Source organism: Manis javanica, chromosome 4 (genome assembly GCF_040802235.1).
Source record: "Manis javanica isolate MJ-LG chromosome 4, MJ_LKY, whole genome shotgun sequence".
NCBI classification, from domain to species: domain Eukaryota; kingdom Metazoa; phylum Chordata; class Mammalia; order Pholidota; family Manidae; genus Manis; species Manis javanica.
In genome coordinates, this window is record NC_133159.1 from 175,348,643 (window position 1) to 175,372,095 (window position 23,453).

Here is a 23,453-nt window from a genome sequence, read left to right on the forward strand (position 1 = left end):
TGTATGGAGGGGTTGACATTTGAACAGGATCTGTGTTCCTTTCTCAAATCTGGCTGCCTCTTAAACTGAGAATATCCTAAGCCTTACTAGTCATTTACTCTATAGTCTGAATGAATCTCTCATCTTTACCAAGAGAAAAGTAGGTACAGGCAGCTTTTATCGGGAGAGACACCCTTCTCTGAAAAGGGAGAGGAGTGCTTACAAGAAATGCTGTAAGGAAGGCTCCTCAGTTCACGAGAAAGGAACATCTTGAAGACAGAGGTATCAGTACATAAATCTGGGAAGGCTGGGCTACTTCTGTCCATGAGTCACTGAGAGGCAACCGAAGGACCTGGAAGAGACTTCAGACATTAGGGCCACTCTTCAGAATTGGCAAACAAAGGCAAATCGTAATTATTTCCCTCTAAGGAAGTATTTCTTCGGAGTTTTCAGAATCAAGGGACTCTAATCTTTTTTCTGAACCCTTCTTTAAGTCTCCATGGTAACCCTACTCCCACTTTCTGCTTTGCTTAACTAAAAACCAAAGTGCCCCTGGCAGAAAGATGCTGGGCTGGGAAAAGCCCAAGGACAGAAGGAGAGGGCAGGTGAGTATTCATTCCATCCCCTGCCTAACCTGTCCAGTCCTCTTGGCTAACAGAACTAACACAAGAGTTGACTGAAGCAGGTCTCAGGCCCAGCTGAGCTGAGGAAGGGAAACTTGGAAGCAAACGTCCACTCCAATATCCCCCAAAAGCCCCGCTTTCCTCAGACCTAAATTCCTGGAGGAACGTCATAATCCAGAGAACCTCTTAAGTGCTGGGAAAATAAAACGCAATTAGTGACTTTTGCTTTAGGCAGAATCTAAAGGGGAAAAAGAAAACTTGGAGCCCCAGAAAACTCCACCTCCCTGGGCCTCTTCCGGAACCGCAATGTTCAGCCCACTCAGTGTTTGGCCAATGCCACTCTCTCCTCCCCCAGAAGATTTCTTTGCTCCTGGAAAATCATCTGGAAACTGTCATCACCACTGTGCTCGTTGGCAGATGGCCCCCAAAGAGAGAGTGAAGCGTACCATACACTACGAGGCATCTCTGGGCTCCTACCAAGAAAGGGAGGCGGGGCGGTGGGGAGATGACGGCTCAGGCAGAACAGCGCAGGATCATCTCAAATTGAAGAGGTGACTCCTGGGGCCAAGAGGAAAGACAAGGAAAGGGATCTGCCCCTGGGCCACCCTTCCCTCGGGTTAGGCTTCCCCACAGCACTCTGATGGAGCAGCATGTATGAGGGGCAGCTCTCTGTGACCCAAGCATTCTTTCAGAGCAAAAAAAAAAAGAAAATCATGGTTGAGGCAGAGAAAGAGGGTCTCAGAAGGGAAAGGGCCCAAGAGTAAAAAGGAGTATGGGTGGACAGGGACTGAATTCTGACAGAAACCAGACATGAAGACTTTAACGGCAGGGTCCCAACTTTGTCTCCTTTTGGATGTTAAGGCACATAGTAAGCCCTCAAGCGATATTTGCTGAACTGATTTATGTGGGGGCTGAAAATTATTAATGTTAGGCTAATATGCGAGAGATGATGAGTGAGCAAATAGCAGGGAACAACATGGGATCGGGAGAACATGAAGTCTCCACTCTGCTGTACTTCTATGACCCAGAACTCTACTCCATCATGCAGGGTGCTAGGGCCACACTCAGACCCACAGACCCTGCCCCTGAGGTCATCATGCCTCGAAAATTTGCAAGACCAGTGGCCACCAGGTCTGCTGCCCATGAGACCTCACGTCTTTAACACAGTTGAGGTTCAAATGAAAGCTGGATTTTGGCTCTCTCAGCAGACGCTGGAGCCATGCCCTGGTGGAGAAGTGGACCCTGGAGGTGTGGGGTGAATACCTGGGTAGAGTGTCTGAGTCCAAGACCACCCACCCTTCCTTTCCTTCCAGAACTATCAACCCTCAGTCAAACACCACTTTTCCTCTTCTTGCTGTGGGAAACATCTGAACCTGTAAGATGTCTCCACTGTGCCAAGAAAGCATTTAAGGGAAAGATGGCTACCTTTATAACCCTTTAAGACTGTATCTCCTTTTTGAAGAATAAGTGCCCTGATATTTGAATCTATAGTAACCCCATCTCTGAATTATACCAATAACTGTTCATCTGTCCTGCTTTGCACATGAATGTTAAGGCTGATGAGACTAAAAAGCCAGTCTTCTGACAACCGAGGCTTACTATTTTGTCAGCTTAGACGCATCCCAAAGAGAAGGCCCTCCTTGCATTTCAGCCAACCTGGAACCTGGGGGAGAAGCAGGTTCCAGTTTGAGGACTCAGTAAGAAAGAGAACAATCTGCCCTTTACGTTTGGATGGAAACGCATTTTGTCCTAAAGATAGTGGCAGGGACACTGTGAGATTTTCTGGGTCTTAATGATCTAACGGAAGGGGACAAAAAAAAAAGTTCTGTGCCAGGGTAAATTTCACACTTATCAAAAAAAAATAGAAAAGGACAGGGGAGTGATTGAAGGTGGGGGATAACAGGGGGAAACGGCATTTAAGAATCCACTTACTCCTTTTACAACAGTGAAAGGGACTTGAGAAAATGAAGTCACAGAGAGAAGGGAAAAATGAAAAAAGAAAAAAAACCTGCTTTCTTAGAGTCTCTAATCTGCCCATTCCAGGCTGAGGCCGTCCAGGAGACATCCCTGGCTTCTCCCTGCCGACAAACGGGGATGGAATGGGCTTATAGTGCTGCCTGTCCCTTCCGCAGACCTGCAGACAGCGCCGCGCATCAAAAAAATCAACTTGAAATAAATAATGACAATGCAGGAAGCCCAAGGCGTCCGCGGTCTCCTCACTGTCCCCACATGCCCATCCCAAAGCCCCTGGGCTGTTTAGAAGCGTTGCGTCCGCCTATCGACGTTCCAGCTTCGGGACCCCTCCCCGGCCAGACCCCAGCGTTGGGACGTCATTTCGCGGAAACTCCAAAGTCGGGGACTGACCACGTGCCCTCGGCCTCGCGGGGTGCTCGCGGCGGAACGCAGGCGACTGGCCGCGCGCTCCTGCCCTCGCGCCTCCCTCGCGCGCCTTTGCAGAAAGACGCAGGGTTTGTCCCAGCGCATCAATAGGTTCGAGCAACTGGAGAGATGCGCGCTCTGTCCCGGGGCCCCTGGGTCCGCTGAGATGGAGGATTCGGAGAAAGACCCAAGATAATTCACGCCTTTAATTCTGACGGCTACCTTCCGAATTGTATATTAGTAGCATTCTCCCCTTCCCGTGGCTTGATGGGGATATTTTCTCCCATTAATAAAGACCCGAAGTAATCGCCCACCCAGTAGGACACCTCAGAGGGAATAGTTGGTGAGGGTCCCTTGAGGCTGAGGAGCAGTCGTCGCTAAGAGCCCACCGTCCTCGGGAGATCCAACAGAACTGTGCTGAGAAGCTCAGCGCCTTCCTGCCGGTGCCGTCCCCAGGACCGAACCCCCCGGAACCGAAAGGGGCCCCGAGGGGAGGAGGAGGAGGTGCAGGTGCCGATGGGCTGTCTGCGCAGGAAGCCCGCGTGCTGAAGTGAGCGCCCTGCCCGGAGGTGGGGGGTGGGGGGTGGGAGGGTGGGAGGGTGCCGGCTGCAGGAAAGGGCTGCTTCGCTGAGCGCTTATTTCACTTGTATTTTTAAATCAGCAAGGCAAAAGTACCTTCAGCTGAAAAATGCCTGAAAGAGTGTTAAAGGAGGAATATTGGGGACGGAAAAATAAAACTTGGCCTAGGAAATTTTCCTGCAGTCTGTTCTAGGGATGCGTTGAGGGAATCTGAATGACGCTTGGCTCCCTTGCGCCTTGACTAAAGACAGATTTAAAACACACACAACACACATACACACACACACACACAACACACGCGCCCGCGTGCGCTCCTCTGGAAGGGCAGTGCCTTTGGTGCTGGACTTCCCCCTCCCACCCCGCCCTCGCCCTCAGCTAGTCAGCTGGTCCAGAACGAGCCAGCCCAGCCCGTCCAGTCTACGGCTTCGGCTCCGGTCTGCACCCCCGGGGCGCCCCGCTGGCTGACAGCCCCCTCCGCCAGCCGGTCCTGCAGGAGCGCGCTGACGGTCACGCCTCCCTCCCCCAACACCCCCGTCCACCTCGTCTCTCTCCAAACACCTAAGAGGGAATCAACGTGAAATGCCCCTTTTGGCCTGAAGTTTGTTTTTGCTTTTGTTTTTTGGGGGGCGGGGGCAGGCAGGTTTTTAGAGTCCTAGGTGTCACTTGTCGGATAATCCCCCAAGTCGGGAGCCTGTTCGGGGAGGAAGACACACATGCAGGGATAAGACACATGCGTTTAGGGAACGTGCTGCTGGGACGTCTGGAGGCCTGTGATGGGCATACACACACTTGGGCAAAATGTCCAAAGGTCATGCTTATTCGGCCGCTCTGCAGGTATTTACTGCGCGCACAGGCAGCTACCCGGCACTTTACTTTTCCCTTGGCTGTTGCTGTCCAGCCCCACGCCTGAGACTCGCGCTTACCTGCCGCTCCTTTCCAGAAGGCCGGTGTCCGGGAGAAAAGGGATCGGCCAACAAGCTCCCTGGCCAGTCAGTGTAAAGTATTCATTACTGAGGAGCGGCTGGGAGCGGAGGGCGCGGGGACCTGAGGGTCCCGCCGGGCATTGATTGGGGTCCATCACCTCAAGGGAACTGGACCTTGGGGGACTGGAGGAGAGAAGGGGTACCCCCCTCTCTGAGCACCTCCACAGAAAGCATGGCCCAAGGCTGAGATCTTTGGGACAGGCTGCTGCTCACCCCAACCAGATTCTCCTAGGACGTGCATCCTTGCTGTAAACGAATTTAGACACGCTCCCCGTGTTGCTTTAGGGATTTTGGAGAGGGGCTGTGGTCCTTAACTCCCCAGGTAAAGGGAACCCCATCCTCCCACCCCCATCCTGGGACTGAAAAACCCCTTGCATTGCGTATTTGCGCTGCCCCACAGAGCCAGGGAAACTCGCTCTGCGTCAACTCTAAGCTACTTCCTCGGCTCCCGCGTAGACGCGGAGCAAGATTGGCTGCCCCGCCTGGGGAAATTGAGCCCGGCGCCGCCGGGGTGGCCGAAACAGTGAGAAAGGGGTGGATCCCAGAACTCGGGATCCGCTTGTACCTTCCAGTCTCCGCTCCCGGCGACAGACCTGGCGGCACTTGCTCAGCAGCCGGAACCCGAACTCACGTCGTGTGTGTGTGAAATGCCGTCGGTTGCTTGCACCTTTTCTTGACCTACATACACTCTTTCCCTCCCTTATCCACACCAGCCTTTAGCTTTTGGATAACTGAATGCTCTGGCCTAAACTGGGACAGCAGCCTCAGTTTCCCGGTCTGTAACCTGAACACTGGGCACGGGTTCCTTTCTCTCTGGCTCTCTCTGACTCAAACCCTCTGGTGCGAGACTGCGAGCATCTACCCGGGACAGGGAGGAGAGGTCTAGGGAGACCCGGGAAAGTCACACCGAAGCAAACCGAGCCTTTGAAAGCGGATGGGGGATTGGCACCCGAGGCCGCTGCAGAAACGCAGGAACCGCCCTACTGGCTAGTCGATGGTGTGCACGCTTCACACTTGGCCTGGTCCTCGCAAGCCGAGCAGAGGTCAACACTTGGCACCTGGGAGATGGAGGTCTTACTCGTGGTTTCGGTGTCCACGTTCTCTGCAGAGTAAAAACGTCCGGCATCTTGAACATTATCATCATTTTTTTTTTTTTGGCTGGGTCCCCTATAGACACACACCTCCCAGTTCCCTCACTGGGCTGCCTAAAGGTAGATCTTCGAGGGAGGGAATATCCAGTAGGAATTTCTGCAGAGAGAAATCTCAGCAGCAAAGCAGTCCTGACTGAGTGAACACACCACCCCCACCACCATCAGTTTTCCTGCAGTTTCTGAGAATTAGACAGTTTCTGGGCTTTTGGCACCCCCTCTGGACACAGCTGGAAATTGCAGTCCAATTTTTAAGTCGACCGATTGTTTATCCTAGTTTTCAAAGATACAAGAATACAAAATGCTTGCATCAAAAGAACAGAAAATGTACATAGCACCGTAGTTTATTATTTAAAATGCTATATATTACGCATCTATTACACAATTGTGTTAAATATTTATTTATACATATGTGCGAGTTTATCTTGACAAATACTTAAATATTCCAAAATATCTTAAAGTCAGTCTTCACTGCCTTTATGCCAGCAAACATGGGAATTACAAATAAAATTCAACTAAATACGGACGTCTGGTTAAACCTTCTGCTAAAAGCTCTAATCTCTTGAGTCTCCCTGGGTCAGGTGTCTGCGAATCACACAGTTGTACTCAACAAATATCCCCTCCCGAGGACACAAAACTCAGTCCATACTACGCGGGACTTTTTCTCCCCAGGAAGGTCGAAGTTGTTCCTATACTTTCCGAGCATATTCACACAGCCATGAATGAAGACAAAGCTAGGGCATGGAGGTCTTTCAAACTCGTAAACAAGCTATAGGATACTAGACACAGCCTCTGTGAGTTGCATTCGTTTAAAAAGTAAATACTATCTGACAGGGTTGTAACTTACTATCTTCTGAAGAGTCCCGCTGCCTATATGAAATGTCAACTTCCTCGAAGGAAAACGAGATTTTAAAACACTCTTTTTAATCTAGTAATAGAGTCTACAATTTGCAAATTAGAAATCCACAAGCCTTTGATATGATGCGGGCCAGTTCGCAGTAACAATAATTTAATTGGAGGCGAACATTTGCAGGAGCCAGAAAGGGGGAATTTAAAATTGAGAGTTTTCCACAGTTGTGCGTTTACTTGTGATTCGGAAGACATGTAACCCGCAGGCGACTAAGATTTTTTTTCTCTCCCAGAACTGATACCATCCAGGCTCTAAGCAGTTCGTGTAAACACAAAGGTTGTGCTCAAATCACACTTGAAATGCATCAGCGACACCCCCATTCCCTCCTCCAGAACTCCCAACTGTCTTCGGGTCAGAAAAGGACCCAACTAAAGTCAGGAGAGTGGCGCTTCCCTCCTCCAGGTGTTCTGTAAAGGAGGACAAAAACAGCAGGCAGCAAGACTCGGCCCAAGTGCGTTTTTTTGTCTGCGGCGGTGCGCATTTATTTGTTTGGCCTTTTACAGACCGAGTGGCCGGCCTCAGCCTCGCGGCCCGGACGGCCACATTCGCAAAAGGCGATCTCTCAACGCCAGAAGCAGTTTGCAAACTCTCTGTAGTGGCAAGCAAGCCCAGAAAGGTTTTGCCTCGGCCCGGAGGTGAAGAGCAGGACGTCAAGGCAGTTACCCTGTCACTGGGGAGCGTTGGCAGGGTGGGAGCTTGGGGGCCAGAGAAAGTCTTTGGTCAGAGTTCAAGGTCGGCGTGGAGCGGGACCGCTCGCGCCAGCGCGGGGCCAGCGCGCTGCCGCCGCCGCCGCCGCCACCGCCGCCAGCCTTCGCGGGGACTTAGCTTTGGTTTTCATTGATTCCCTTCGCAGGAGCGCAGCGGAATCCCGACCAGCCGCACCAGCGCCGGAGAACCAGAGCATGTTAATCTATTTATACGGATTATTACTGAGGAACAGCGGGCGTTGAGTCACCAAAACATTTGCTTCAAAAGAGACCATTTCTAAGCGCTTTCGGAGCAGGCAGCCTCCTGGCGCGTAAACTGGGCTACGTTCTAAGGAGCGACTGCTTTTCGAAAGCTGCAAACTCCAGCCTAGTCCCCAGTGCGGCGGAGAAAGCAGAGAAAAAGAAAGACTCGGCGGTGAGGGTAGATCCCAGTGTAGACGCACACACACACACATACACACGCACGAACACACGCGAAAAGATTCGCGCGGAGACCGCACCAAAATTGTGACATGACGAGAGTATGGCAAACTTACACACTTGGACGTCCCGGGTCCCCCGCCTTCCCCGCAGGAACCCCCCCACCAACCCGCCCGACCCGCGGCTGCGCTCCCCGCCCCGCCCTCCAGTCACCCAGCCCAGTGCCACAATCCTCCTCCCCCCCTAAAATCGGGTCCAATCAGCGGCCTGCCAACCCCTGAAATGCCGAACTGTGATTGGCTGGCCGTCTCTAAGGTGAGGGGGAGTAGTTATTAAAGAGCCCCTGGGCGGTGTGCTGGAGAGCGGAGAGCGGAGCTTGAAACCGACTGGAAACTTCAGTGGCGCTGCAACTTGCTAGTCTCACCCCCAGGAACTTTTCTTTGCAGGAGAAGGAGAGAAGGGGTGCAAGCGCCCCCGCTTTTGCACTCTTTGTTCCCCTCCTCCTCCTCCTCTCCAGTTCGTCTTACCCCACTCGGAGCAGGCAGCTGCGGGCTGGCCACCCCGCGCCTCCCCAAGCGCTCGCCGCCGCAGCCGGCTGACACTCCAGGCTGCCCCGGAGCCGCTCGCTCCGCGTCCGGGCCGCCGAGGGCAGAGGGACCCGCGCCTCGAGTGCCCGAGCAGCCGCGGCCACCCGCCTTTCCCGGCCACCCGCCTCCTGCCCCGGATCCGCGTATGAATCTCCTGGACCCCTTCATGAAGATGACCGACGAGCAGGAGAAGGGCCTGTCTGGCGCCCCCAGCCCCACCATGTCCGAGGACTCGGCGGGTTCACCCTGCGCATCGGGCTCCGGCTCGGACGCGGAGAACACGCGGCCCCAGGAGAACACGTTCCCCAAGGGCGAGCCGGACCTGAAGAAGGAGAGCGAGGAGGACAAGTTCCCCGTGTGCATCCGCGAGGCGGTCAGCCAGGTGCTCAAGGGCTATGACTGGACGCTGGTGCCCATGCCGGTGCGCGTCAACGGCTCCAGCAAGAACAAGCCGCACGTCAAGCGGCCCATGAACGCCTTCATGGTGTGGGCGCAGGCGGCGCGCAGGAAGCTCGCCGATCAGTACCCGCACCTGCACAACGCCGAGCTCAGCAAGACGCTGGGCAAGCTCTGGAGGTAGGGCCGGCGCCGCAGGCCGGGCTCCGGGGTGGCGGCAGCTCTGGCCGGGGACGGTCTCTCCGCGCCCCGCCTTCCAGCCGGACGGAGTTGCCGGTCCTGGAGCCGGTGGGGCTGGGGAGGGAGCGTGGGGGGCGTGGGTACGAGGTGTAACTTGGCTCAGAGTTTGACAAAGTTCCTGGATTGCTCCCGGGGGGACAGTGCGGGGGGGAAGAGGAGGGAGGGGGGAGAGAGCTGACGGATGGGGGAGGGTTCGTAGGACACACGGGGGGGGAGGGGGCCGCCAGGTGGATCTCTAACCTCCCCGAAGTTCAATACCAAGTGAGAGAGCGGGGTGGGAAGCGAAGTTTGCCCCTCCCTCCCTCGGACTGCGCTCTCTCGCAGCCCTACACCCACTGAGATGGGACAGAGGGTGGGGGGCAGACCCCGAGGCTGGAGGAGCCCCCTAGGAAGGAACGGGGATGGAGTGGGGAGCCTACTGGAAATAGGTGGGCGCAGGGTGCGGGGGGGAGGAGCTCCTTGCGGGTTATGTGGTTTGCGGGAAATTTTATTTAAAGAGCGGGGGGCGAGGCGCGGTATAACACCCGCAGCAAAGGCATTCAGAGCGGCAGCGGCGCGGAATATTTTCGCCGCAGGGTTTCCAAAATAAGAGAAGGGGAGAGGGCGGGGCGAGGAGTGACCGCTCAGGTCGGGCTAAAAGAGCCGAGATTTGTTTTTTCTTTCCTTTTTCTTTTTAAAGAAAAGTCGTGAGTTAGGGCAGTGGCTGGAAAGCGGAGGGGGAGGGGGCCCGCGGGGGGTTCTGCGGAGCAGCCGAGTGGTCGGGGTCGCCTCTGCTCTCCCGCGGAGCTGTCAGTTCTCGGCGACCCCGGACTCTGGTTCTCTGCGCGCCTCCCCCCGCCCACAGGCTGCTGAACGAGAGCGAGAAGCGGCCCTTCGTGGAGGAGGCGGAGCGGCTGCGCGTGCAGCACAAGAAGGACCACCCGGATTACAAGTACCAGCCGCGGCGGAGGAAGTCGGTGAAGAACGGGCAGGCGGAGGCCGAGGAGGCCACGGAGCAGACGCACATCTCGCCCAACGCCATCTTCAAGGCGCTGCAGGCCGACTCGCCGCACTCTTCCTCGGGCATGAGCGAGGTGCACTCCCCCGGCGAGCACTCAGGTGAGACCCCCGCCTCCGCCCACAGCCCCGCCGCCCGCAGTCCACCTGGCACACCCCCGCCTGACACACCCCCCAGGCCTCCAGCAAGGAGGCTCTGCTTCCGGACTTGGAGCTCCCGGGGGAGGGAAACACTACCCCCTGCTCCTAACCACCTACCCTGCCCAGGGCCCCACGAAGCCCCTAAACACACACATATACCAATTCAATTCCTGCATCCTAATGATTAATGTTTACTGCGAGGTAAAATGCCTTGACAGCTTTTACAGGACTTCCCCCGTCGCTTTGCTCCCCCACCCCAAAAGCACACACAGGGCTCTAAGACAGGTAGCAATTTGGCCTTCCGGACCGGACCGGCCTCAGACCCCCCTCCCCTGATAAAAGGAGACTGCGAGTGTGTACCTGAGGATTAATCATTCGGCGATTTATCTTGGGTGCAGCGCGCCTCCCGCGCGGATGCGGGTACTTCTGACACTCGAGCAGGGAGGGAGGGTCCCAGGAGGGCTCCGAAGGCAAGCGCCTGTGCACAGCCCGTGTTGATTTTCCTGTGCTTCTTCCTCTTGTATTGCCTGCAGGGCAGTCCCAGGGCCCACCGACGCCACCTACCACCCCCAAAACCGACGTGCAGCCAGGAAAGGCTGACCTGAAGCGAGAGGGGCGCCCCCTGCCAGAGGGGGGTAGACAGCCCCCCATCGACTTCCGCGACGTGGACATCGGCGAGCTGAGCAGCGACGTCATCTCCAACATCGAGACCTTCGACGTCAACGAATTTGACCAGTACCTGCCGCCCAATGGCCACCCGGGGGTGCCGGCCACGCACGGCCCGGTCACCTACACCGGCAGTTACGGTATCAGCAGCACCGCGGCGACCCAGGGGGGCGCGGGCCACGTGTGGATGTCCAAGCAGCAAGCGCCACCACCTCCGCAGCAGCCCCCGCAGGCCCCGCAGGCGCCCCCGCAGCCGCAGCCTGCGCCCCCGCAGCCTCCGCAGGCGCCCCCGCAGGCGCCGCAGGCGCACACGCTGACCACGCTGAGCAGCGAGCCGGGCCAGGCGCAGCGAACGCACATCAAGACGGAGCAGCTGAGCCCCAGCCACTACAGCGAGCAGCAGCACTCGCCGCAGCAGATCGCCTACAGCCCCTTCAACCTCCCGCACTACAGCCCCTCCTACCCGCCCATCACCCGCTCGCAGTACGACTACACCGACCACCAGAACTCCGGCTCCTACTACAGCCACGCGGCCGGCCAGGGCTCCGGCCTCTACTCCACCTTCACCTACATGAACCCCGCGCAGCGGCCCATGTACACCCCCATCGCCGACACTTCCGGGGTGCCTTCCATCCCGCAGACGCATAGCCCCCAGCACTGGGAACAGCCCGTCTACACACAGCTCACCAGACCTTGAGGAGGCCTAGACAAAGGTGATGACCGTGGAAACAACCGAAGTGAGAGAGAACCCACCACAAGTTCCTTGGGACATTTTTTCTTTTTTCTTATTCACTTAAAGACATTGAACGTAAAGGCAACTCCGTACCCAGATTCCAAGACTGAAGCATTAGCTATCCAAACGCATCGCCACCACCGTGTTGAGGACTCAGTGGCCAGGCCACTCCTGGCTAGAAGGACCGGCCGAACCGTCAACAAACTGGACTTGAAAACCTTCAAAGGAAGCGTAGAGGGTGATGGCGAATCTCGTGACCAGTTAGCTCAGTCTCTCTACTTGTTTGGACTTTGTAATTATTTTTTAGCAGTAATTAAAGAAAAGAGTCCTCTGTGAGGAATAATCTCTATTTTAAATATTTTTAGTATGTACTGTGTATGATTCATTACCATTTTGAGGGGATTTATACATATTTTTAGATAAAATAATGAAATGCTCTTATTTTTCCAACAGCTAAACTTAGTTGAACAGTGTGCCCTAGCTTTTCCTGCAACCAGAGTATTTTTGTACAGATTTGCTTTCTCTTACCAAAAAAAAAAAAAAAAAAAAAAGTGTGTGTTGTATTAACATTTAAAAAAAAACGCAAGTTTGTGTTATGTGATCAGTTTTGGGGGTTTGCTTTGCTCAATTCCTCAGGCTTTCTGATGCAAGAAGGAGCTGCCTTAGAAAGAAAAATAAAGGCCTTATTTTGCAGATGTGGAAGTAAACAATAGCTAGAGAAGCATTTGGTAAGCTTTATCATATATATATTTTTTAAACAAGAGAAAATACCTTGAGCCTTACAACAATGCTGCTGGAAAATACTTGCGCTCTCATTAACTGCATTTCCGCCTGCAATTGCTTGTTCACTGCAAAAATCTTAAGGAGCAAAAATCAAGCACAGGAGACAAAATCTGTTTTGGGAATGTTTCAGCAGCCAGTAAGTGCTCCAGCACACTGCCGCTGGTTGCCTGCCCGCACCCCATGTGGAGCCCAGATGCTACAGTCCTCTGCCTTATACACTGTCACCAGTGCCTCTGAACACCAGCAGTTAGCCTTCAAGACATTCCACGTGCTAAAATTATTTATTTTGTAAGGAGAGGTTTTAATGAAAAGAAATCTTCCTCTTTTTTTTATTCTTTAAATTTACCTTCTTTAAAATAGGTTGTTGAAGCCTTCCTCAAAGGGTATGGTCATCTGTTGTTAAATTATGTCCTACACTATAACCAGTTTTTTTTTATTTATCTCTTTAATCTTTTGTTTTTATTATTATTAAAAGCAAGTCTCTTTGGATGCTTTGTCCTAGATTGTATAAATGCCTTTTTGTCTGTCCTTTTTTTTTTTCCTTTGTTGTTTTTGTTGAAAACAAACTGGAAACTTGTTTCTCTTTTTGTACAAATGAGAGGTTGCAAATGTAGTGTATCACTGAGTCATTTGCAGTGTTTTCTGCCACAGATCCTTGGGCTGCCCTAAAATTGTGTGTGTGTGTGTGTGTGTGTGTGTGTGTGGTATGTGTTGTGACACATAACAATGCAGGCATGTGGCATGTGTGTGTGTGTGTGTGTGTGTGTTGTGACACATAACAATGCAGGTATGTGTCAGGCATATTCCCCAACATGTTCTCTTGGAGAGAAGAAGGGAAGAGGGAGGGAGTCAGCCCACTGAGACCTTAATTCTTAATTACTTCTGTGGCTGGAGCGTTTGAGGATTGCTTTTTAAAAAAGACAGCAAACTTTTTTTTTTTATTTAAAAAAAGATATATTAACAGTTTTAGAAGTCAGTAGAATAAAATCTTAAAGCACTCTTATAATAGGGCATCTTTCAATTTCTGTATAAAAGCAGATCTTTAAAAAAATTTATTTCTGTAACTTAAGAAACCTGGCATTTAAATCATATTTTGTCTTTAGGTAAGGCTTGGTTTATGTTGCGTTTTGTTTGTTTCGCTCGTCTCTGCCCAAACCTTTTGTTCTCTCTGTGAAACTTACTTTTCCTTTTTTCTTTCTTTTTTGTATATTATTGTTTACAATAAATATACATTGCATTAAAAAAAAAGTGGCCCTGTGGATTTATTCACCCCGTTCTGTTAAAAGGATGATGTGGAGAATTAGGACACAAAAGAGAGTGTTGCATGCTGGTCATTGTGACGTTCTGGTTTTTTTGTGTACACTTTGGCAATACTAAAATAGGCATTTAGACGAGGCTTAAAATCTACATAGAAAAATCTTGAAAAGTGCCACCCCATTAGGTCACATAGAGAATTACACGTCAGTAGTCGCCTGCTCGGGCAAAATGTTTGTTTTGGTTTCGACCACCTCATGCTTCAGGGGAAAGGCTGTTCCCTGGTAGAAGTCAAAAGGGAATATCAGACCTGAAATCAGTAGCTTGTCAGTAGACAAAATGCCAGAGGGGTGACTTGCTGGTCTGCATTTAATACAACAGAATTTCTGTTATGAACACATACCAAAATATGGGGTATCCATTTAAAAGGCAAAAGAAACCAAAATAGAACAGGATCCAAAGAGGATCAGAGGGAAATCTGTCCTATGAACCCATTAAAGGATTCAGAACTTTCCCGGTTTATTTGCGAGGACAATGAAATGAAATTACCTTATTTTTTTTGTTCCCTCCAGTTTAAGTCATTCTGTGAAGATACAAAGCCACCGTAGAAGTAATAAGACCTAATCCTGTTTTCCTTGGCCTCAGTTAGATGGGAGTTTCCAGGATCAGAGAAACGTTCAGGTCATTTTTCATTAAACAGATGAAATCACTCCTTTCCCCCAACCATCCCCACCCCGCACCCCAGCTGATTGGGGAAATAAATGTCTCTTAAGAGGCAGATCTCTCTCACCTCAGTCTGATTTTATCATTGGAACCATGTCTCTGACATCCTTAACCAGCATCCACAGTCTCTGGTATTACCTCACATAGTCTGTTTTTGGTTTTTGGATTCCTGGCTTGCATCCCCTGCCAGGATCATGGCAACCAGCAAAATGGTAGTCATTAAACTGAGGCAACATTAGCCCTCGGCCTCCTTTGCAAATTCCTTCAACAAACATTGACTGAGGGCCTGTGATCTGCGGGGTGCTGAGTAAATCCATCCCTGCCACCCCAGACATCAGATTCTGTTCCTGGTTTGAGCCATGGCATGCTGTTCTCTAAAGCTGAGAGTATAGCCTCCATTGTTATAAAATTTCTATTGTTTCCCCCCTTGCCAACACTCACAGCACCCTTTAAAAAGTCTCCGTGGTCCTCACCAATTCTTGTCCACCCATATTCTCCCAAATCCCTTTCTCTATTAAAATCAACACATCCCATCCCAACCTGACACACCTTTCCCTACCAAATCTAGTGTTTCTTAGATTGTTCTCTTTTCTCATAGAATATGCTCTTTTCCTCAGTATGCAACCTTTGGCACAGCTTAGAACCAGAATTTTCTGTTTGGACATAAACTTACTAGGTGACCTAGGGTACATTGCTTATTCTCCTGTACCTTAGCTTCCCCTTTTGTTAAGAATGTTTAATAATCCCCACCCTTGTGTAATAGGATTGTTATTTGAGCAGTTTTTAGCAAGGAACAGTCTGGAAATCGACTACATCTAAATCACTTGGGCCCTACAGGATTTCTACTGCATTGGAATAAAAGGTAAATGGGAAAAGAGGTTTACACATGCTTCCCAGTGGTTCTGATACACAGGAAAATGCAAGAAACCCTGGAGTGCAGAGTTCCTCCGAATCCCACCCACCCCACCCACCAGATCTAGTCAAAGCCCGATATCACCCAACTATAAAATATTTTAGAGGAATTTTTATTCTAAATCCAGAAACACAGAGCTTATCACCCTGACAACAAGACATTTATTAGAAACCTCAGAAAGAGTCCTTCAGACCAGAAAAAACTAGTATTTAGATTCAAGGTTATTTGTATATTTGCACTCAAGATTGAACCTTTTTTTCTTCCTTTTTACCATTTTAACAAAAAGGGAAATTTTTTTTTATCAAAAGGGAATAAGCAAAAGAAACCAAAAACCTCACTTGGCATCAGGTGATGGGGCAATTGTTACAACAGCAATTACGGCTTAGTTTGAGGTGTGTTTGAGTTTTCCAATTCAACCCCATCACATCCCTTCCCTTCCCCCAATTTCCAAAAAGGCTCCACCATGGCAGTTATGAGAGTAAATTAACGGATGAACTGTTGCCATAGCCAGAGACGGACTCATGATGCTAAAGAAGCCTGAACTTTCAGGACTGTCCCTTGCATGGGCTCCTCTTAAGGCTCTGTGCTTAGTCTCATATTTTAAAGATTTGTTCTTTTTCTTAAAAAGGGCCCCCCCCAAAAAAAAACAAAAACAAAGCCTTATAAGCTTCAGGCCCCACGACACCTGGGTCCGCACATGACTATAGTTGTTGGACAGCAGTGACATCAGAGCCTGCAAAGTAGATGCTCTTCACTCTGTTCTCAACAGTGCCCAACACACCATAGGGGCCTCATACATGCCAACTTTTCATTGTCTGTGGACCTGATGGCAATGGCACAGAACACGGTATTAATAGGGAATCTCTGCCATAACATTCTCCCACTTGACCTTACACAGTTTTCTTAGTCCTCTGAGGTTCAAATGATTTCCATTCCTCAAATGATATTCCCTTGTGGACATGACAGAGGTTAAATGAAGTAGAGCCCCAAAGAAATGTGAATTACCTATTCTTCCGCATGCCCTCATTTCCCTCTTTCTACTCATTCCTGACTTTTCCCTTTCTTATGCCACCTCTCCCCCACATTTTCTTAGGGTCTCCCTTTGACTCTTGCAGCTGAAAAGAGTTTACTGGGCCCTGGTTGGGCTGCTCCTTTGCATCATTCACAGACTAGAACTCTCTTACCCTGGCTATTTGAAAAATTATGTTTAGACCAAATACAACATAGGGCAGGTGAGGTCAGATTTGCATTCATTCAAAACCATCAGGCTAAAGTCAGAGCAATAAGTACATGACCTTGAAGCTATTGCTGGACACATCCTTGAAATTTCAGGGTTTACACTGAACTTAATCCGATTACCATGATTTCACGCTGCCATATTCCAGTCTAGAAAGGCTTCTACTCCTCATTCTCCCCCTAAACATTTGAGGATCATCCCCTGTAGGTCAGGATGCAGCAGTGAACAAGACAGAGGTAGTCCCTGCCCTCGCGGGGCTTATTTTCTAAGGTAGAGAAGGCAGGCAAAAATAAACAGGACTCCCTGGTATTTTCTTGTTCACATGCTATGAAAAAAATGAAGCTAATTAGGGCTAGTTTGTAGGCTTTTGCAGCTATCCAAGTGACAGTTGATGGTGGCCTAGTCTAGGATGGCATAGGGACAGATTTTGACAAGAACTTTCTACCTTTTTTCCTCTCCTAATCTCCATCCATTTTTCAGTGATGTGAAATCTACCTTGCCCCGATTTCTATAAAAGTGTCCCACTCTGTTTTTATGTTAGTCATTCCCTGCTGTCCCCCCACAGTCACCCGCTCTTGGTGACTCTACCTCTCGATGAACCGTGGATTCTTGCATCTCACAATCCTCTTTTAACCAAAGGCCTCCAAAGTAGAATTCAGTCCCTGGTATCAAAGCAGCTCTCTTGATTTCCAGAGATTTGGGTGGTGCACCTGACAGGTTGATGGAATCAGAAATCTGAAAGGTATAACGGAGGTCTTCTAGTATGTTCTCATGGCCAAAGTCCTTTATAGAACCTCTCAGCTGCGGAATACTCCAGTCTCTCCTAGAATGCTTGCATTGATTGGCTGCTCATCTCTCCTATCATGGAGGTTTTTATTGTGGAAAAATCTTATCTCTGCAGTCACCACCCAATGGTCCAAGGTGACCTACCTCTACAGCGATATATGAGTCTTGTCTTTCTTCCAAATGGTAGCCCTGCCATTATTGGTACAGTTCTCAAGTTTTCTATTAGGCACTTTCCCCCCATGCTAAACATTTCCAATACATCTTACATATGATATGGTGCCCACACCCTTTCTCTCTGGGTCATTCTTCTTTAAATGTACTTCGCTTACTAGCATTTCTTTCAAACTGGCATACCCAGAATTATTTCCAGGACTCCCACTCTGCTTTGACCAATATGGAATACAAATAGATTTTTCCCTTTTGTAATCAGAAATTATGCTTCTATTAATTTAATTAAACGTTGTATATGTTAACTACAGCAGCCAAATCACCTGCTTTTGTTATGGTGAGACACTTCTCACCTATCTTATAATTGTGCAGTTAAGTGTTTTGAGCTTAATTACCAAGTTTTACATTTACCTCTCTCTTGACTGGAGCATGACATATACAGGCTCAATAAGAGGAAAAAGAGGAAAAGGGATTTGCATTATTGAGGCCTTACTTTGCCAGGCACTGTGACAGATGTTTTATATACATGATCTCCTTTCACCCATGTAATAACCCTTAGAGACAGGTGTTATTATTACAATTTTATTAAGAATGAAACTGAGGCTCAGAGAGATTCAGCAATTAACCTAAGGTTACATTACTAGTAAATGGCATAGATAATTCCCCATGCTCCCCTATTTCCCTGTCCCCCTACTTACCTGCTGCCCAATCAAACCCTCAGTTTTCAAAAGAGAATTTGAAATAGAGTTCATAATGGGGGAGAGAGAATACATTTTTATGTTGTAAACTGTGTCACAGGGAATCTCTTTACAGCAAAATCTGAACATAGGACCCCTCTCAAAATCTTTCAATGGCTACCTATTCACTTGAAATAAAATTCTTTATCATAGGATACCATGCCTTCTCCGAGGTTGTGCAAACTACAGCCCATAGGCCAAATCTGGCTCACCACTTACTGTTGCAAACAGTCTTACATGAACACAGCCATGCCCATTAGCTTAAATATCATATGTGCTACTGTCTGCTGTGATAGCAGAACTGAGTAGTTGGAGCAGAGATCATGTCCTGCAAAGTCTGGAGTATTTCCTACCTTGCCCTTTACAAAGAAGGCTCACCGACTCTTTCCCAACACAATCTAGCCTTTGACTATTCCTGTGACCTCATCTCTTGACATCACCCTCCTAATATCTGTGTAGCTTTTTGCCACTTCAGGGCCTTGGGACTTGCCATTTCCTTGGCCTAAGGCACCCCTTTCATGAGAATTTACCCCGTTGCTTCCTTTTCTTCTTTCAGATCTCAGCTCAAATGTCATCTCCTCCAAGCGACCTTCCCTGACCTTCCCAGATCGAGTGGCCCATGCTGCACTCACCACAGTCACTCCCCCATTGTCTTGCCTGCTTTTATAACACATCCTTTCCTGAAATTACTGTGTGTTCATTTCCCCAAACTAAAGCTTTGAACTTTGTCTTATTCCCAACTTACCTCTAGCACCTAGAAAAAGTGTTTGATGCAAAACAGGAGTTCAATAACTACTAACTGATGGATGCATTGATATATTAAGTCATTTGTATTCCCCCAGAGCCTCAGGTGGGCATTGAGTATTAGGGGGTAAAAGGCAAAAAGTCATTGATTATTCTGTAATTAAATAATCAACTAAGTAAACGTGATGAGTGTTCATTGTTGCCAGGTAGGTGTTGGGGATTCCAAAAACAACCAAGATAAGGAGCTCACCAGAAAAATGATGGTTGTAACTTAAGGAAACCAACATCAGTGTTGAGTGCTGAGTTAGCGGTGTGCGTAGAATGCTGTAAAAATATAGAAGATGGGCAGCAGAGAGGGCCTTCTGGAGGAAGGGGAAGTTTGTTGGCTGAGGGAAGATATTTCAGGCACAGAGAAAGGATATTCAAGCACGTGGAAAGATAAAGCAGGTTCACACTTTGGGGCAACTGCAAATTGGCTTAGTGTGAGCAAGACTGATATGGGTAAGTAAACGGCAGAGAATTCGTTGAGCGATAAGCAGGGATGGAGTCACAGGGGACTTGAGAAAGCTTTTAGCCTGGGCAATGACAAGAGCAGGTGTGTGCTAAAAAGAACGCATTGATCCCCCCAGACCAACCCAGACTTTTTTCTGACTTTGTCATCAAAACCTGGGAACCAAAAGGCCACTTCCAAGTCTCTCATTTAGTCCATTACAGAAGAGATACAAGCCTGAGCTCAGATCAAGGCAGCACTAATACAAGTGGAGAGAAGGAGATGGCGATGCAGAGACTCAAGGGGTAGAAGGGGCAGGCCTTGAGAACTGGTGGCATGCAGACCAAGGAGGTGGAGTCAGCAGTAACCTTGGGCTCTGTCTTGGGTGACAAGGTGAAAGGGGATGCCATTTAACAAATTGTGGAATCGAGGAATGTAGTTAGAAATGCTTAGCGGGCCTTTGCGTATACACGTCACCTATATTACTAAACAAACATACCATGTAGATTGTGATAAAAACCTCCCACAACTTTATTTTGCCCTTACCATGTCTTTAGACTTCATTCAGGAGCTGGGATCCTCTCCCTTGGCTCTGGTCAATGGAGGTGGCCCTGGGCTTAGGAGATGACCCCATGACTTTTCCCAATATTCTCAGAAAATAACAAGTCCTCTGGTTATGGAGTTACATACATTGTTTCAGTCTCATTTCTGTAGTTGAAATGTTCCATTCCAGGAAATACCTAAACTGGCTTAATATTGAATCTCCTCATTAAATCAACTCATGATTGCTTCGTGATGGAAACCTGCCATGGGGAAGTGGGGGAGGAGAGAAAATGAGAGGAGAGGAAGAGGGACCTTTACCTGGGTGGGGCCCCACTATCGGGTCCCAGCAAATGGTTAAAACTACTGTCCCTGGTGAGCAGGGCCCCAGAGCACAGCTGCCTCTTTCCCCCTGGGGCACATCCACGATTGGTTGATGCAGCTGTCTTGGCTCAGGGAGATACATTACCAGTCAGGCTGGTGGTTTTCACCTCCTACCCCACTGCTGGGCAGGCTCACTAGGCCTCCAACCTCTTTCTGGGAGGCAGGCGTGCTTTCCCCTGCCAGTGACTCTGCTGCACAGGGCCCAGGTGATCCCCTGCCTGCTCTCTCTGCAGGGAACCAGCTGAGTTAGTGGAAACGTAACTCACCCAGGAGGGGGTCCCTCCTTCTCATCATTTTCAGTCTCAAGTTACCGCGACTCGTGAGTCCAACACCAGTTCTCTTGCTAACATGGGGCTGGGAGTAACACCACCATAGCTCCCCAGGGAGAAGTGGGTGAGTGGGCACTGTGGGGCAACAACTCTCCAAAAAGCATCCTTCACAGATTGCCTTCCCCTTTCTGACTCCATTCCTCCCTTATTTTGTTGAGGAAAAAACAAACAAACAAAAAAACCAGTACACTGGAACAAATAGACCTTCAGTGTGTAACTGTCAAATTAGAGAACTTGTCCATTTCCCAACAAGCTCCCTCTTTCCCTCTCTCAGTCAATCCCCACCTCCCACAGACAACCAGGGGACTGATTTCTATCTCCACATATTAAATTTGCCTTTTCTTGAACTTAATATAAATGGATTTATACAATAGGTACCCATTTATGTCTGATTTCTTTTGCTCAACATAATGTCTGTGAAATTCATCAATGTTGAATGTTTCGGTAGTTCATTCTTTTCTCTTGCTGAGTAGTATTCCCTTGTACAAATGCACACTGATGTGTTTATCCATTTTCCTACTGATGGATATTTGAATTTTTTCTAGTTTGGGACTATTGTCAATAAAGTTGATACAGATATCTCTTGAACAAATACCCAGAAATATTATTACTGGGTCATAGAATAGATAAATGCTCATAAGAAACTTCCAAACCATTTTCCAATGTGCACAAATTGTTTTATACTCCCACAAACCATGTAGGAGAGGCTCAGTTCCTCTACATAAATACCAACATTTGTTGTCAGATTTAAAATTTCAGGCAACTATCTTCATGGGTGTTAAACGGTATCTCATGCTTTCAATTTTCATTTCCAGGGACCCTTTTTCCTCAACGGCCTGTGTCACCCCGTTGCACATTGTTTCGCATTACAGAATTAATTTGACATCAAATCTGATGACCCCCTCCATTCTTCTGGAACCCAGATGTTTATTTCTTCTCTTGGATAGGAAGAATTTGGATATCCATTTTTCTTATGACTTTTCATTTTTGCAGCTGCCTCGGCACTGTATGAATCCAGCTAGACCCATATAGGGCGTGCCAAGCACTGTGAGGGAGCTGATTGTACTGGCCCTCCAGGTCCAGCTGCAGACAAACAGGGCTGGGAATCCAGGAGTACCTGATGTGAGACCCTCAGCTTCCTTAGAGGCAGCTAGGGAGATGGAGGGAGTCAGCACAATGGAGAGGAAGGTTAAAGCCCAAATAAACATCTGAACAGCTAGGTGCTGCTTACTCAAATTACCCTAAATTCTCTGACCTGTGGGGAGCTGACCCACATCTATGCAGATCAAGGGCCTTATAGAAACGTGTTTGTGGGGCTTTGCATTTTACAACTTCAAGTCCCTAGAAAGAGTAAGACTTGCTCTTATTCTGTGTCCTTCATCCCGGTGAATTCAAAAAAAGGATGGCACTTCTCTTCTAGGGTTCCCCAAAACACAGATGGAGGAAGGAGTCTAGAGCCTCACTTCCTCTTAGTGAGGCCCCAAATCCCAGAATGATCATGCATTAGTCCTCGTCTCCCCAGTCAACATCTCTGCTTCTCTCCAGAGCCAGTTTTGAAAGTCCCTGAAATTTCTGAAGCCTTCACTGAACATGAGCACACATCTGACCTCTGAGTGGATTTCATCACCCAGCTGGCCCCTGTCTGAACCCCTGCCTCCATGGAGAATTCTTGAAATCCATCCTACTCTCCACCTGCAGCTGTTTTCTGGGATTTGAAAAAAAAAAAAATGATGTGACATTTTAAAGTTTCTCCAGTGCCTCTGCTCCTTGATCCCCTATTCCCACCAAGACTCTTTCATGTCCAATTTTCATTTGTGTGATCTGGTCATTTCAATTCAGCTACAGTGCAAGGGGTTAACTCTTGAAACCAAGCCTACCCCCCTGCCTAACAGCAAAACTAAGATGGCAGGAAAGGAACCTGAGCCGGCAGACTATCAGAAATCAGCCGTGAGCAGTAGCTGATCGATGGACGTGAGGCCAAATGAACTTCAGCTGTCGTCAGAGCAGCCCCACCCCATAGCTATGAATCAGAACAGTCCTCGAGGACGTACAGTGTGGAAAGAACTGTTTTGCATGGTCTGTTCAACCACATGGCTCGAGAGGTCCTGAGCAATGAGATAATAAATGTTTCTTGGCTCATCTGCCACCTGACAGGCTCGGTGGGAGAAGCTAGGGTACAGTGGGACCCCACATGTACTAGGGAGAGACCCACATTAAACAAGTAATTTAAACAAATTACAGAGAGCTATGTTCCAGGGTTACATATGGTCACGGCAGTTAAGTGAATAAAGAGTTTATAGTCGGGAGTTCCCTGGCTTCTAAACTTCATCATCTAAATGTCTATTGCTCTTAAATACCAAATGAAAAAGTAAAAGATTACTTAATAAATAAATTAATTACCTGAAAAGAAATCAATATTCTGATATTTAGAACCATCTTCCATTTGATTACCATTTAGATTACATTATCCTACCTGTCAAGGTTATGATTTGCTGAAACTATAATTACCATTCTTCATTGATGGCGAGGGGTGGGGAAGGGGTGGCAAATCCACTCTTCTAGAGACTCTGTCTATTCTGTGTGACACCTACATGCTTCCTCCAAGCGGCCACCTTTTCACGCTTGATTTCTCAGAGCTACCCAGCCCAAAAGTCCCTTGGAGAAAGAGCCTGGTAGCTTTTGAAAGGGAGCCAATGATCGTGTCTAAATGTTTTTCTGCTTATTGGCAGTATCATCCTGGTCACCCGTCAACTAAAATGATACAGTGGGCTAACCTGGTTTGGACTTCAGGTGCCAAGAGCCTCCGAAAAACCTGGCTTAAACGAAGTTGAGACAAAAAGATTTTCTCACATGTATATGAGATTGAAGGAGAACAGCC

The 23,453-nt window shown here is 48.9% G+C and overlaps 1 protein-coding gene across 1 annotated transcript; it reads left to right on the forward strand.

Annotated features, from left to right (window-relative positions):
- The first annotated feature begins 8,071 nt into the window (after positions 1–8,071).
- SOX9 (SRY-box transcription factor 9) lies at positions 8,072–12,759 on the forward strand. The gene is made up of 3 exons (XM_017664441.3): positions 8,072–8,891; positions 9,796–10,049; positions 10,622–12,759. The coding sequence occupies exons 1-3, from the start codon at positions 8,461–8,463 to the stop codon at positions 11,449–11,451; spliced, it is 1,515 nt and encodes a 504-aa protein (XP_017519930.2). The 5' UTR covers positions 8,072–8,460; the 3' UTR covers positions 11,452–12,759.
- Positions 12,760–23,453: the final 10,694 nt, after the last annotated feature.

What these genes read in the sequence shown, in the direction of transcription:
- SOX9 (XM_017664441.3), top strand. Translation starts at nt 8,461, where the DNA reads ATGAATCTCCTGGACCCCTTCATGAAGATGACCGACGAGCAGGAGAAG. An exon ending in ACGCTGGGCAAGCTCTGGAG is followed by an intron (nt 8,892 to 9,795) that starts GTAGGGCCGGCG and finishes CCCCGCCCACAG; the next exon opens with GCTGCTGAACGAGAGCGAGA. An exon ending in CTCCCCCGGCGAGCACTCAG is followed by an intron (nt 10,050 to 10,621) that starts GTGAGACCCCCG and finishes TATTGCCTGCAG; the next exon opens with GGCAGTCCCAGGGCCCACCG.